Source organism: Phascolarctos cinereus, unplaced genomic scaffold (assembly GCF_003287225.1).
Source record: "Phascolarctos cinereus isolate Bilbo 61053 unplaced genomic scaffold, phaCin_HiC Scaffold_1;HRSCAF=81, whole genome shotgun sequence".
NCBI lineage: Eukaryota > Metazoa > Chordata > Mammalia > Diprotodontia > Phascolarctidae > Phascolarctos > Phascolarctos cinereus.
The window spans coordinates 235,170,979-235,184,636 of NW_027555514.1; the positions used below are offsets into that span (position 1 = coordinate 235,170,979).

General features: G+C 37.2%; 1 protein-coding gene across 1 annotated transcript in view; it reads left to right on the top strand.

Moving 5' to 3' along the window:
* RAB3IP (RAB3A interacting protein) overlaps nt 1–13,658 on the top strand; it is a 50,522-nt gene that overhangs the window by 24,509 nt on the left and 12,355 nt on the right. The window contains 3 exon segments of the mRNA XM_020990240.1: nt 8,729–8,824; nt 11,935–12,012; nt 12,587–12,790. Coding sequence (XP_020845899.1) covers nt 8,729–8,824; nt 11,935–12,012; nt 12,587–12,790 — 378 coding nt within the window.

Consider the following 13,658-nt stretch of genomic DNA (forward strand, 5'->3'; position numbering starts at 1 on the left):
ATGTTCTTTTTCTTTTGATGTGGGACGATTGTATTAGCTTTTTTTTGCCTGTTGCATAACATTGTGGAGTAATACTGAGTTTGTGCTAGACTAAATTCCCCAGGTCTTTTCCATATGAATTGTTGTCTCAGTACCGTGGCTGATCTTTTTTAAACTCAGCTGTAGTACTTATTTACATTTGTCCTAATTACCGTTCATCTCCTTAGATTTAGCCGTCATTATAGACTGTCAAGCTGTTTTGGATCCTCCTTCTGTCATCCAACCTGATGATTATCTCCCACCCCCACTTTTGTGTCATCTGTATTTTGGATGAGCGCGCTCTCTCTGCCTTCATCTGAGCCGCTGATAAAAATGTGCAGAACGTGGTCAGAACTGATCTCAATTGCATTCAGCTTCTGGTTTGGCCTGAATCCATTTATTAATTGCTATTTTTGGATGTGATCATACAAACAGTTATGATTCTAATCAACTATAACATTAGTTAGCCCGGTCTGTCCATCTTGTCTACAAGGGTATTATTAAGAGTCCTTGTCAGGTGCTTTGATAAGTTACAGGTATACTGCGTCTATGGCATCCCCTTGACCTAGCCATGTCCAGAAAAAAAGATTTGTTTGATATGCCCTGTTAATGATGAGTCCATGGTCAGCTCCCTGTTTTTGTTCTATCTTTCCAGTCTATGTATCATTCTCTTTGATCAAGAAAGTAGAGGCAAAAAAAAAAAGTTGAGGTGCTGTGTTCTCTCTCTCCAGTATGTTATCATTGTCCCATCTTCCAAAGCTGCTGCTTTGGTGTGTTCTTCTGTTCCTTCCCTGATCTTAAATTATTTATTATTCATTTATATGAATAGCCATTTTAAATTAACTAAACCTACCAAAATATGACCTATCTTAATTTATTTCCATGAAGAGATGGTCTTTCTCCTTACCAAGGTAAACCTCTGCCCATCTTCAGATGATCGCATTCCATCCCATCTCCTCTAGCATATTGCCCACTCCATCATCCCTGCTCCCTCACTTATCTTGAATCTTTTCTTGTCTACTGGTTGCTTCCCTACTGCCTGTAAACATGCCCATGCCTTCCCCCTCCTCAGCAATCGCTCATTGATTTGTCTATTACCTCTAGCTCTTGTCCTGTACCTGTTCTGCCCTTTGTGGCTAAACTTCTTGAGAAGGCTTTTAAAAAGAGAAAAAATCCACTTCCCTTCTCAACTCTTTTTAGCTCTGCATTCTGCTTCTGACCTCATTTTTCCACTAAAACTACTCTCTCCAAAGTTTCCAGCGATCTAATGATATTTTTTTTCAGTCCTTATCCTTCTTGAACTCCCTACAGCCTTTGACACTGTCCATTACCGTCATCTTGATACCTGGTTTATAGGTAAGTGAAGAGTAAAGAGGCACCGTAGTGAGAAAGCGACAAGGGAAGACCCTAGTCCTCCTGGTCCCAGTGCTGATTTTTTGTGAGACTTGGTACGTAACTGAGCCCAGAGCAGGAGAGGGAGGGGATAACCCCTACCTCATCCTCTGGAGCCAAGGAGATCAGTGTTGATACACAAATACCAACCCACCTCAGTCTGGTTTCTCACCTGAAGAGTGAGAAAGAGATTCTCCGTGATCTCAGGTTCTTAATTCCTGTGGAGACAACTCTCATATGCTTTGAGAAACTGCAGTAATCAGGTTCCCTTTGAGAGGGAAGGCTTGATTTTCTTTTTCTTTCCTCTTCCCCTTTCCTTGTTGTTTTGGATGGGGGAAAGTAAGTACCAAGACAAGTAGTTAATCTGTCAGAACTTTATAAAATGATATTTACTTGTATGTATTTAAAAGCATCAAAGAATGATTGTTTTTTGAATGTTTATGGACTGTGCCACCTCACTGGGAAAGGCCTTCAAAAGGGATAATACTGAACTTTCCTGAATCACTGGAGAGCTCTCTAGAAGTTAGATCTTTGAACTTTGCCTAACACCCTCCAGTAGATTTACTGAGGACAGTAACTATTAAACTGAGGGCAAAGTGTCAGGGTGGGAATCTACTGGTTAATGAAATTGGCAATGAGAACCCCCTGAATAGAGGCTCATGGACAGTAGTAGTAAATACCCTTAGGCCTTGAGGGCTATTTCAAGAATGCTGAGGGAAGAAGTATACGGCTTCCTCCTGAGGACCCAACCTGCTGAAGTTTGTGAGTGCTGAGCCAGCACAGAGCCTTTGCTTCAGTGATTTTCAGCAAAAATAAGTAAATTTAGTGGAGGGATAGATTTTGGGGGAAGGAGATTAGATAAATATGAGTTCTTTTGGTGCTTTAGAATTTGTTTAGAACCATTTTTTTACAGGTATTTGGAGGGGTTTGGGGGAGAGCTCAAGCAAGTCACTGCTTTTACTCTGCATCTTGGCCTTTTTTTGTTTTTGTTTTTGCTGAGGCAGTCTGGGTTAAGTGACTTGCCAGGGTCACACAGCTAGTGAGTGTCAAGTGTCTGAGGCTGGATTTGAACTTAGGTCCTCCTGACTTCAAGGCCAGAGCTCTATCCACTGCGCCAACCTAGCTGCCCCTTGTATGAGTTCTTTTGGGACACGTGGAGTTTGGAATACCTAAGGGATATTCAGGTGGAGGTGTCCAGTTGGCAGTTAGTAAGGTAAAAGGGTGTTTCTTATCCCATCTCTCACACTTACTACCAATGTGATGTCTCCTCAGCCATGCTGGTTCAGGGGAAGTGTTTGAGGATAAACAGGTCTTCTTACTTATGTTGTATAAATTCCCCCTGACCTTCCTCTCTTTCCCTTCCAGAGAGCTACCTTTTATAACAAATAATTTTTTTTTAAGACAGTTGGGGTTAAGGGACTTGCCCAGGGTCACACAGCTAGTAAGTGTCAAGTGTTTGGTCTGAGGACGGATTTGAACTCGGGTCCTCCTGACCTCAGGGCCGCTGTTCTATCCACTGCGCCACCTAGCTGCCCCAAAGAATTTTTTTTAAAAAGAAGAAAAAGAAAAAAAAAATTAAGGTTTCCTATTTGTTCAGGGTAGCAAGAGGGACGTCTTGTCACATCTCTCTTCTTTGGGGGACAGCTTTCTCTATATAATTTACAAGATTTAGTTTCAGTTGTTTGGGTGGTGTTCTTTCCATTTATATTGTTGTAGTCATGCATATTGTTTTCCTGGCTTTGCTTACTTAACTTTGCTTCAGTTCATGCTTCTCTTTATCTATCATATTCATTGTTTCTTATAGTATGGTAATATTCCGTGTCATTCATGTATCACAGTTTATTTAGCCTTTCCACAATTGATGAGAACCTACTTTGCAGTTCTTTGCTACCACAAAAAGACTTGTATAAATATTTTCATGTATGTGGATCTCGGGTCAAAGGCTCTTTATTTGTGTAATTCCAAGTTGCTTTTTTAGAATGGTTGTATCCATTTAAGGTTTCACCAACAGTGTATTAGTGTATTTGTCTTTCAACAACCCTTTCAACATTGACTGAGGGTCATGACATTGGTATGCAAGTATGCATGTTTAAAGATTTCTGTTGGGTTCCACATTGAGATGCTCCCTTCTTTTTTTTGTTTTTTTGTTTTTTTAGGAGGAAGGCAGGGCATAAAGTACCTATTACTAGGAACATTTTTGAGAGATAAAATGAATAGCAGCTCTCTCTGAAGTTATCCTTCCTTTGATATACTGAGGATGTTCTTAACAAGATATGTTTAACCTTTTCTTAAATATTTCCTAACAAGTGAGCACTTGATATCTTATATAGAATCAGTGTTAAAGTGCTTTTTTTGGGATAAGGCACTATTATTGGTTTTTACAACTTAAAAACAAAAAAAAATTCCGGAGATGAAATTTAAAGTATTTTCCCTCATTATTTGTGACAAACTATAAGTGCCCCTGTTTAACAGAGAAACTGATATATGCTCCCTCTGGGCTTTCCCATTTGACGGACAAGGAACTGAGGCAGGCAGAGTATAAGTGACTTGGCCAAGGTCACATAGCTAGTTAAGTGTCCAAAGTCAGATTGGAGCTCAGATCTTGTAGATTCCTTAGTCCAGCACTCCGTGCACTAGTTGGGTGTCACAACATTGATTCAGGTTCCCTGCGCGAACATAGGCATCCTGGAACATATGTTCTTTATGAGATGGTGCATTTCAGTAGCTCTGCGGGCTTATGGAGGTGGGCACTGTCTGCAGTCATGACTATTGCAAAGCATGTATGTATGCCTTCTGATCCTGTATGGCATCCCCCCTACCCCGATTTCTTATTGTTCAGTCATTCAGTTATGTCAGACTCTTCATGACCTGGTGGACCATACTGTCCATGTAATTTTTTGGCAAAAGATAATGGAAAGGTTTGCCATTTCCTTCTCCAGTGGATTAAGACAAACAGAGGTTGAGTGACTTGCCCAGGATCACACAGTTAATACGTGTTTGAGGCTTTATTTGAACTCAGGTCTTCCTGATGCCAGGCCCAGCATTCTGTACACTGAGCCATCTAGCTGCCTCTATTTCCCCCCATATCATCCCTCAGATCTTCTGTAGAGGATCTGCCCAAGGTAGTGGAGCTCCTTCTGTAGGTCTTTTAATATTTTGCAGGTGTTAGTATGCTCATTATCCAGTATTAGAGCTTGAATCAAGTGTTGAATATCCTGGCAGAAAGACCTTTGTTCAGATCTTTTGCTTTGTACTCCTCGTGACTTTTGTGACCTTGATCAAGTTTCTAACCTTGGCTTCTTCATCATTTGCAAAATAATGGAATTGAATTAGATGACTGTTGAGGTCCCTGCTAGCTTTAAATGTGTTCTTGTGACCTTAGGAAACTTGCCTTCAGACATTAACTCTGCTCCTTACTGCTTTTGTGACATGTGCCTTTCTTTGTAATTTTGAAGAGTTGGGCATTACTTTATTTACAACCAAAGTATCCTTTGTTAGAGCTCAGAGAGCTTGAGGTACTTGGCCAAAGTGGAGCCAGCATTTGAGCCCGGCTCCTGTGGTTCCACCACATGGCCATTTACTTATTAATAGCATCATCTGAAGCCTAACTGGTGTGCAAGAGTGGCTCTTGTTGAGGCAGTGTCAAAGGAGAGTGTGGCTTCTTCATGGGACCTAAAGCAGTCTCCTCTTCTTTTTCAGTTCTGGTTCCTAAGGGATGGTCTGTTGGTTTCCTGTGTCCGAGGTGCACATATTGCTTGACTATATTCCACAGTGGTTGTTTTTACATTATTTTTCTTTCATAAAACAGTATTCTTTGGGGTGAGGAACCACAATACAAGCTTTTAAATTTGGGAAAGTTGGGAGACTTGAGTGTCCAAAGTTTCTTTATAGTAAGGGCAGCTATTTTTATTGTGTTCTTTATGAGTTCACGGCCTGGTTAAATAAAATTATTTATAAAGTTTCCATTATCTATAATATGCTTAAGATACAAAGTTCACAGCACACTTAATGAAATTTGCTGCGCAAGCACCGTTTGAGAAGCACTTTTCTTAAGGCTTCGTGTCCAGCTGCTTGTATCTGAACAATAGGAATCTCCATTGTTTCTCCTGTGTAGGTGAGTAGGCCCATCTCTTGAACATCTGTGGATTTCATTAGAAGATAATTTTTTCTTTAATTGTTAACATGTTCATTGTGGTTAGGAGAATGTTGTATGTAAATAGAATTTAGAGAAAGAACTTTGCCGTCAAACAGGAATCTTTTTTGGACTTTGCACAGAATGTCGGTTTTAGCAGATGATTGAACCAAATCGTTTTAGTTGTTACATCTGGCATAGTTTTATGTGATTTTAATATACACATAGGAGGTGCCTTGTCTGACGAGCCTTTAAGACTCCATTTTGCCCTGAGGTAAACGATTTTTCAAAATTTAATAAACATAGTGGGATCTTAATTCTCTACTGCTCTTATTCAGTTATGTGATTATAAAGATATAGAAAATGGACTTTAAAATGCTTATCTGTTACCTTCTCATATTGCTGCAGAGATAGATCATTCTCATAAAGATAGGAGGAAGAAGACATGTTGTTTAATGGTTGCCAGTGTCATTTCGGTCACTGGTTTTTTCTGTTTGGGATTCCTTCATGCCTTTTAAAATTGTGTTGTCCTCACTATGGATTTTGTGTGTGTGTGTGTGTGTGTGTGTGTGTGTGTGTGTGTGTGTGTGTGTATTTGATTAGTTCTTGCTCTTGCTCCTTTTCCTGGCTGATATTCTGTGCTATGATCCTATTCTGGCATGAGCGCATGTGACTTCTACTCTGTATGATGATTCTGCTCTTATTGTCCCGTTATACACTTGGGCAGTTCTATTTAATGTTGAATTTCATTTACATATACTTTAAAAATGGCTTAGGTATACCTCATGCCAACCCTTATAGGCTTGTTTTCTCTTTTTTTTTGTTCATATGATAATGGTATTCTTATCGTTCTGGCATCTTCTTCTAAAGATTTTTTTGCAAATGAATTTATTCTCTTATGTCTGAATTGCCTTTGACTTTTCTGCTTATAGGAATGAAATGTTTGCTGGCTGACGCAGTTTTCCAAGGTCTCTTTTCTTTTTTTTTTTTAAATTTTATTAATTTATTTTGATTTATCAATAATCATTTCCATATGCTTTTGAGTTTAAAATTTTTCTCCCCATTCCTCCCCACCACCCTACCCAAGACAGTGCACAATCGATATAGGCTATACATTTACATTCCTATTAAACACATTTTCACGTTAGTGGTGTTGTAAGTAAAAATTAAAACCAATAGGAGGAACCATCAGAAAGAGAAAACAAAACTCAACAGAAGAGGAAAAAAAATGATAGTGATTCAACTCCATAGTTCTTTCTTTGGATGTGGATAGCGTTTTCCATCATGAGGCCTCTGGAGATGTCTTAGATCCTTGTATTGCTGGGAAGGGTTAAGTTTATCAATATTAGTCATCGCACAACGTGGCTGTTATTGTGTACAATGTTCTCTTGGTTCTGCTCACTTCACTCAGCATCAGACCATGCAAGTCTTTCCAGGTTTTTCTGAAGTCTGCCTGTTCATCATTTCTTATAGCACAATAGTATTCCATTACATTCATATACCACAACTTGCTCAGCCATTCCCCAATTGATGGGCATCCTCTCAATTTCCAATTCTTTGCCACCACAAAAAGAGCTGCTGTGAATATTTTTGTACACGTGGGTCCTTTTCCCATTTGTATGATCTCTTTGGGATGTAGCCCTAGAAGTGCTATTGCTGGGTCAAAGGGTATGCACATTTTTATAGCCCTTTGGGCATAGTTCCAAATTGTTTTCCAAAATGGTTGGATCATTTCGCAACTCCACAAGGTCCCTTTTCCAACCTCCTTGTTGTGATGATGTTCTGTGTTATTTAAAGTTCTCTAGGATGTAGTAGTAGAATCAAAGTCTTCACTTTTCTCCTTTTCACATTTCCTGGAGTTGACTTTGTCTTTATCAGGTGATTTTTGGTGCAACTTTAGTTGAATGCAGTGTCATCTTCTCGCCTTTTGTCCTTTCTTCCAATTTCTTTTTTAACTTTTCGCTGTGGTCAGTCAGCTAGCATTTATTAAGTGCCTACTGTGTGCCAGGCACTATGCTAAGTGTGGTCCTGATGACACACAACTGTTTCTTGTTTTGACTATTGTATCTTTAATCATTTCCTGTCTTAATTATAGGACTCTTGATTTTATGATGATGTTTGTGCTCTCAATCTATTACCAGGGTGTTTTCAGATTTTCTTCCTAAAGAAGTATTCTTGGTATGTAGGATTAGGCTTCTGAGTTGTCTGTGAATCTTTGGCCTATTTTATTTCTTATTCCCCAAACATACTTTTCAACCCAGTTTCATCATTCTCCTTTATGTCTACTGTCTACTTTCATTTTGAAGTCACTGAGTATCAAACTATATAGTAAATTAGTTTGGAGACCCTTGCTAAGTTATTTAAATTAACAGTCATCTCTTGAGCACCCACTATAACCAGACATTGTGTCAGGTGTGGGGGGCGGGATACATATAAAGACAAAAATGAAACGGCTTGTCTTCCTGGAGCTTATATTCTATCAGGGAAGATGATATGTATTATATAAGTGTATATAAACGTAATGTGTGCAAAATAAATGCAAGATAGTTTTGAATGGGAGGGCATAGTTTTCAGGATTTCTCTACTGCTTCAATTAGTGCTGTAGATGTCATACAAGCTGCTTTAATGAAAGTGGTCTGTTTGTATATACTCACCACCAGCGGTACTCTAAAGCCAAATGACTAATATCCTATTTAATGGTGTTTCTTATTTCCTTTGAACACATAAATCTATCTTCAACCTTTCTGTTTAAAATGCATTGTATTTACAGTGTCTGATTTCATTTATAATGAGGCTTTACATCAATATGGATATAATTCAGTTCATTAAGTAGTATGGTTTGTTGTTCTATGCACCTTCCTTTTCCTTCTGCCCCTACTTGTTACCCAGTGGCCAACCAGATTTGAGCCGCAAACCCTACTCTGAATTTAGTTTGTTCTTTGGATAAATGTTGTGGAGTCTGCTCACCAGTCCCACGCATAAAATCTTTTCAGCATTAGAGAACTTGCCAAAACTTGTGCTCAGATATTAGAACGTTTGAGAAGCCTCAGCAACATTCACCTCCACATTGTAAAGAAGTGCACCATAGAGCTTCAGTGGGAAAAAGGGGGAAAAAAGTCAGAATTTTATAAGATGATCTTATGTTCAGTTTCACTTGTAAGCATACTAAACTCATATTTTTCATAGGAACTGAAACTAAAAGATGAAGAATGTGAGAGGCTTTCCAAAGTCCGAGATCAGCTGGGACAAGAATTAGAAGAACTCACAGCTAGTCTGTTTGAGGTTAGCCGCTTTTTAGTTATTCTATAAAAGAAAATGTATATATATTCTTTTGGTTGTGATGCATTTATTGATAGAAATTTTTCAGGAGGTAAATGTTAGTAATTTATAATGGAGATGGGTAATTTTTTATCAAGAGTACTAGAAGCTATAATGTCACCTGATACATTTCTGCACTTCACAAGATTTGTGGCTTCATCTGTGTACACTCTCTCTGTAGCTACAAGTCACCATCCTTAGATGCATTAGTAGACTATAACGAGTTGCTGTGGCCACAAAATCCATCACCTCTTGCTTAGCTATCTGGTAATGAGTCTTTCAGACTAGTCTAAAGAAAATAAATGTGTACTACACTGCCAGGCTCATATTTGTCACCTTTCCAACTTGGGCAGCACTGGCACACCCTTTGGGAAGCTCAGGAACAACTCTGTTTGAGAGACCCTATTAGTACTGTTATGGAGGGTTAACCTGACATAGCTCTAGAAAGAGAGATGTTGTTGCAAGGTTGTTTGACCTTCAAGAGCAAAATAGGTGGCTACATATCACCTGACATAAACTGGCTTCTCCATTAACATGGTACAGTGACTCAGATTCACAGCATTAGAGAGACTACATTTGGGGGCAGGCTTTGTGCCTATAGTCGTTATCTTTAAAACTATACTATGCTGTTTTTCATTATCATTTTAGCATGAATTAGTTTGTCAGATTGCCTCAATAGTTAACCTTGTGTCATGGAATGATATCATTTTCTCAGGCAAGATTGCACATCATTTTTATTAAAAAAAAAAAAGTAGCTAGCCAGATTGAAAGACATTTGTTCAGGAAGAGCCTTAAAGAATTGAAATGTTTCATATACATCAACAAACTGGAAGAGAAAGCATTAGGTACAAAAGGATCCAGATAACTAACAAGCTAGACTTGTCTCCAGTGTCTGAATTTAGAGATCTTGTCATAAAACACAATGTCTCTAAGACTTGGCTGGCTTTAACAGTTGGACAGTGTCTTTCTAGGCATAGAAGTATATAATTTGTGAGCAAGCAGTAAGAGTTGGTTTTAACATAGAGGTAATTCGGCCAAGCTATCTTCTTTTACACTGACAAGTCTTTGAAAGAAGACAAGAGGCAGGTAAATTAAGTAAATGGGAAGGGAGAGAGTTAGAGTGAGGTCTATAACTAGTAAGGCTTATAAAAAGATCAGGCATAAAACTATAATCAAAACAAAGTTATAATTTTGAAAAAGATTTACCAAAGCAGATTCTACAGCTGCCACCTATAAATACTGAAGAAAAAAGCAAATTGGAGCTACAGAATGCTAGGAAATTAAATTTCGAGTCTAGCAAACTGACTTGTTCCCAGTGTTTAACTTCCCATGAACAAAAGTGAAGGAGTTGGTCAGTCGCAACATGTTTTTTTTCTAGGAGTTGGGTAAGGGTGTTGTGGAAACGTGTTGAATGTGAGAGGATGTTGCAGAAAGAAAGGTCTTCCCTATTTCTGGGATCTCCACAGTGACCCAGGCAGGTGTCCATGGCAGATAAATAACAATGGATTATCTCTGTGATTGTGTTATATGCTTCCTGGTAATGGAACTCTCATAACTATTACTTTTATAACATATTACTTAAATGTGTATTTGTGAATATCATGTTATTTGTTGTGAAGAAAATAGTATCCAAAACACACACGAATATGTATTAAAAATAGATTTTCATAGATTTTTTTTGGTGGTCTTTATTTTTGTCTCTTGCTTGGAGGTTTTCTGATGTCTTATTTTTTAAAAATGGGTTCAGTGAATTCTTTTAATTTAATATCAGGTAGTTTGCATGTGTGTGCCTTAGTTTAAATACTTTTTATATACTTTATTTACTGTCAGTAAACTTGATGGGTAGTAAATTCCCTCAGAGTTTAAATAGTTGTGAATAATGTATTTGAATGTTGAATCTAAACCTTGAATTTAAAAATTGATCCATTTATGTGTCTGTTTTAATGTAGCTGTTAGCTTTTTAAAGATTAGTTTTTGATCTCAACCTATTTGAGAGGGGTGTGTGTGTGTGTGTGTGTGTGTGTGTGTGTGTGTGTACACATGTGAAAGCAGAGATCTAGTGCTCTAATGTTAAAAAGACAGGCGGTTGTAATATACTTCTTTTAAAGCCTTAAATAGCTAGTAACCTGAATTTGCGTATTATTTTGCTATTTTCCCCTAAAGCCATTTTTTTTTATTATTTATCCATTCAGGAAATATTTATTGAATGCCTATTGTGTGCATCACATTATTATTTTGCCCTTATAATAACCTTCTGAGGTATGTAGAACAGGTACTATGATTTTACAGGTGAAGAAACTGAAGCTTAGAGAGTTTAATTGACTTGTCCCTGGTCTCACTCCTGGTTAGTGGCAATGCTAGGACCAGAATCGAGGTCTTCTTACTTTTAATGTAAGTACACTAAAGAAAGGGAGCAAATTAGTTATTTATCTATGGTACTAATATAAGAAGACCCTATTAATTAAAAACTAAAGGGCCTTAGGTTCCAGTGCACAAAATACAAAGTGGCCTCATATATAGTTTCCTGGCCTTTTAGAACTTAACATGCTAAAGCCTTTTAAACAGATTTGTATCTATAAATTACATCCTTATTCATGTGTCTATGTCTTTACTTGTTTTTTGTGCATGTATATGCTGTATCCCGTATGTGAAAACTAATTACAAGTGAAAAAACTGCTAAATTGACACCTGGGCCATAACATGTAGGGTATATTCTCATTCCTAACATTTATTCGGTTAATTAAATTGATCCCATAAGTTTTTGCATCTATTTATTATGCTTGTACCTTATTATTTTTATGTTAGATGTACGATTTGATATATTTACTTATGAAAGAGATACTTATTTCAGAAATGATTCCCAATATTATGTACATAATTACACATTAATTCCAAAAGATGACATAGTGTGTTTTCTTTCCAATATGCCTTTCAGTATTTAATGCCTTTATCATACCACAGTTGGCATTTAGATTTTACCCTTCTTTAGGTAAAAAGTAACTTTAAAAGTTTTTAAAAAATCAAATCTTAAGAATTCTTTATTCCAAAATTTGCACTATATTAACATTTTGTAGGAAGCTCATAAAATGGTGAGAGAAGCTAATATCAAGCAGGCAACAGCTGAAAAACAATTAAAAGAAGCACAGGGAAAGGTAAGTTTTTGCTGTATTTAACAGTAGAAAAATGATAGAAATTACTCAGGCATTTTAAGAGTAGATGTTACTCTTTTCTAGAACTACTTCATACATTTTATATGTTGTCTAAAAGGATTAAATAATCCAATTTTTGTCAAAATATTCTATCAATAAATGTGACTGTTTACATTCATTGAGCACTTATTATGTGTAAGGCATTGTGTGGATATTTGGTACTTGAAAATAGATCACCAGTACAGAACTGAGAGAGCATCATTTATTTTGAGATGAACTAGAACTGATCTTGAGCTTTTCATTTGAAATCTTTGGAAATGAAACAAAACTAAAATTTAAAAAAACTGGTGATTTTTTTTTCCATCTAGATTTGTTGATTTGAATTCTGAAAATCTGAAAGGCAGCTGAATCTAAGCCAGAAAAAAAAATAACAACAAAAAAGAGGGCTTATTTCCTCTATCTACTATTTTGTATAATGTATGAAGAAAATTAATTCCCTATCCTTGGAGATGAAGTGTGTCCGTATTTGTCAAAAAAGTATTTAGTAGATTAGTAATTGTGTTGCACTCTTTTTAAGATTGATGTACTTCAAGCAGAAGTTGCTGCCTTAAAGACACTTGTGTTGTCCACTTCGCCAACGTCACCGATTCAAGAGCTTCCGCCAAGTGGAAAGGCTCCTTTCAAAAAGGGACATGCAAGAAATAAAAGTACAAGCAGTGCTATGAGTAGCAGTCATCAGGACCTCAGTGTGATGCAGCCTATTGTAAAAGACTGCAAAGAGGTAACTCGTCAAGGACTGTACTGACCCTTTTGATGCTTATTAATTTTCATCACTGAGATGTCACTTAGGCTTTTTGCCAACAAATTCTGTGGTACAAAATACAGTATTTATATGGGGGAGGCTTTATGTAGAGCTGACTTCTTTCAGGACTTCTCCAGCCCCTTCTCTTCTGGCTGACCTTGGAATACCAACTGGAATCTTGGTAAGTCTCTGAATCTTGCTATTTTAGTTAGGAAAAATCATTACTTTTTTTTGTGTCATGTAAATGAAGGGTGGCCAACTGAAATTGTCTTGGATGATAGTAATCTTATTGCTAGTGCTAAGTCTTCAAGTGAAGAAGACTTGCAGCATTAAGATTTCTTCAACCCACCAAGTTGTGTGATTTTGCATTTTGAATTTTTTCCTGAAAACTGTGAAGATGTAGAACTATCAGTGTTTAGCAGGTCACTGAAATTAGGACATAGGACCTAGATTAGAGCTGTTATTCTCATATTAACTGTCACATCATTCCTAGAAAGTGGGCCTAATAGTAGATGGTTTTGTCACCTTGAGAGTTGTGTTTTTGAAGCCACAAATCAGGTTTTTGAATTATTTCTTAGTGGAAGTAAGGTTACCCTTGTTCAGTTAAGTTTGCAGGCAGAGGCTAGTAGTTGAATAACCAAAGCTGGTGTAATTTCATTTAATTGGATAGCATTTTAGAGGAAAAAAAAGGATGACACTAATAAGAAAAGATATATACATCTTTTTTATTTTAAAAAATGATAATAGGAAATGTACAAGAAAAGTTAGCATTTGGTTGAATCTAAGGATGGCATACAGCTTCAGAGTTTGAAAATAAACATTTTGTAGAATTTGTTGCATTGGTTTC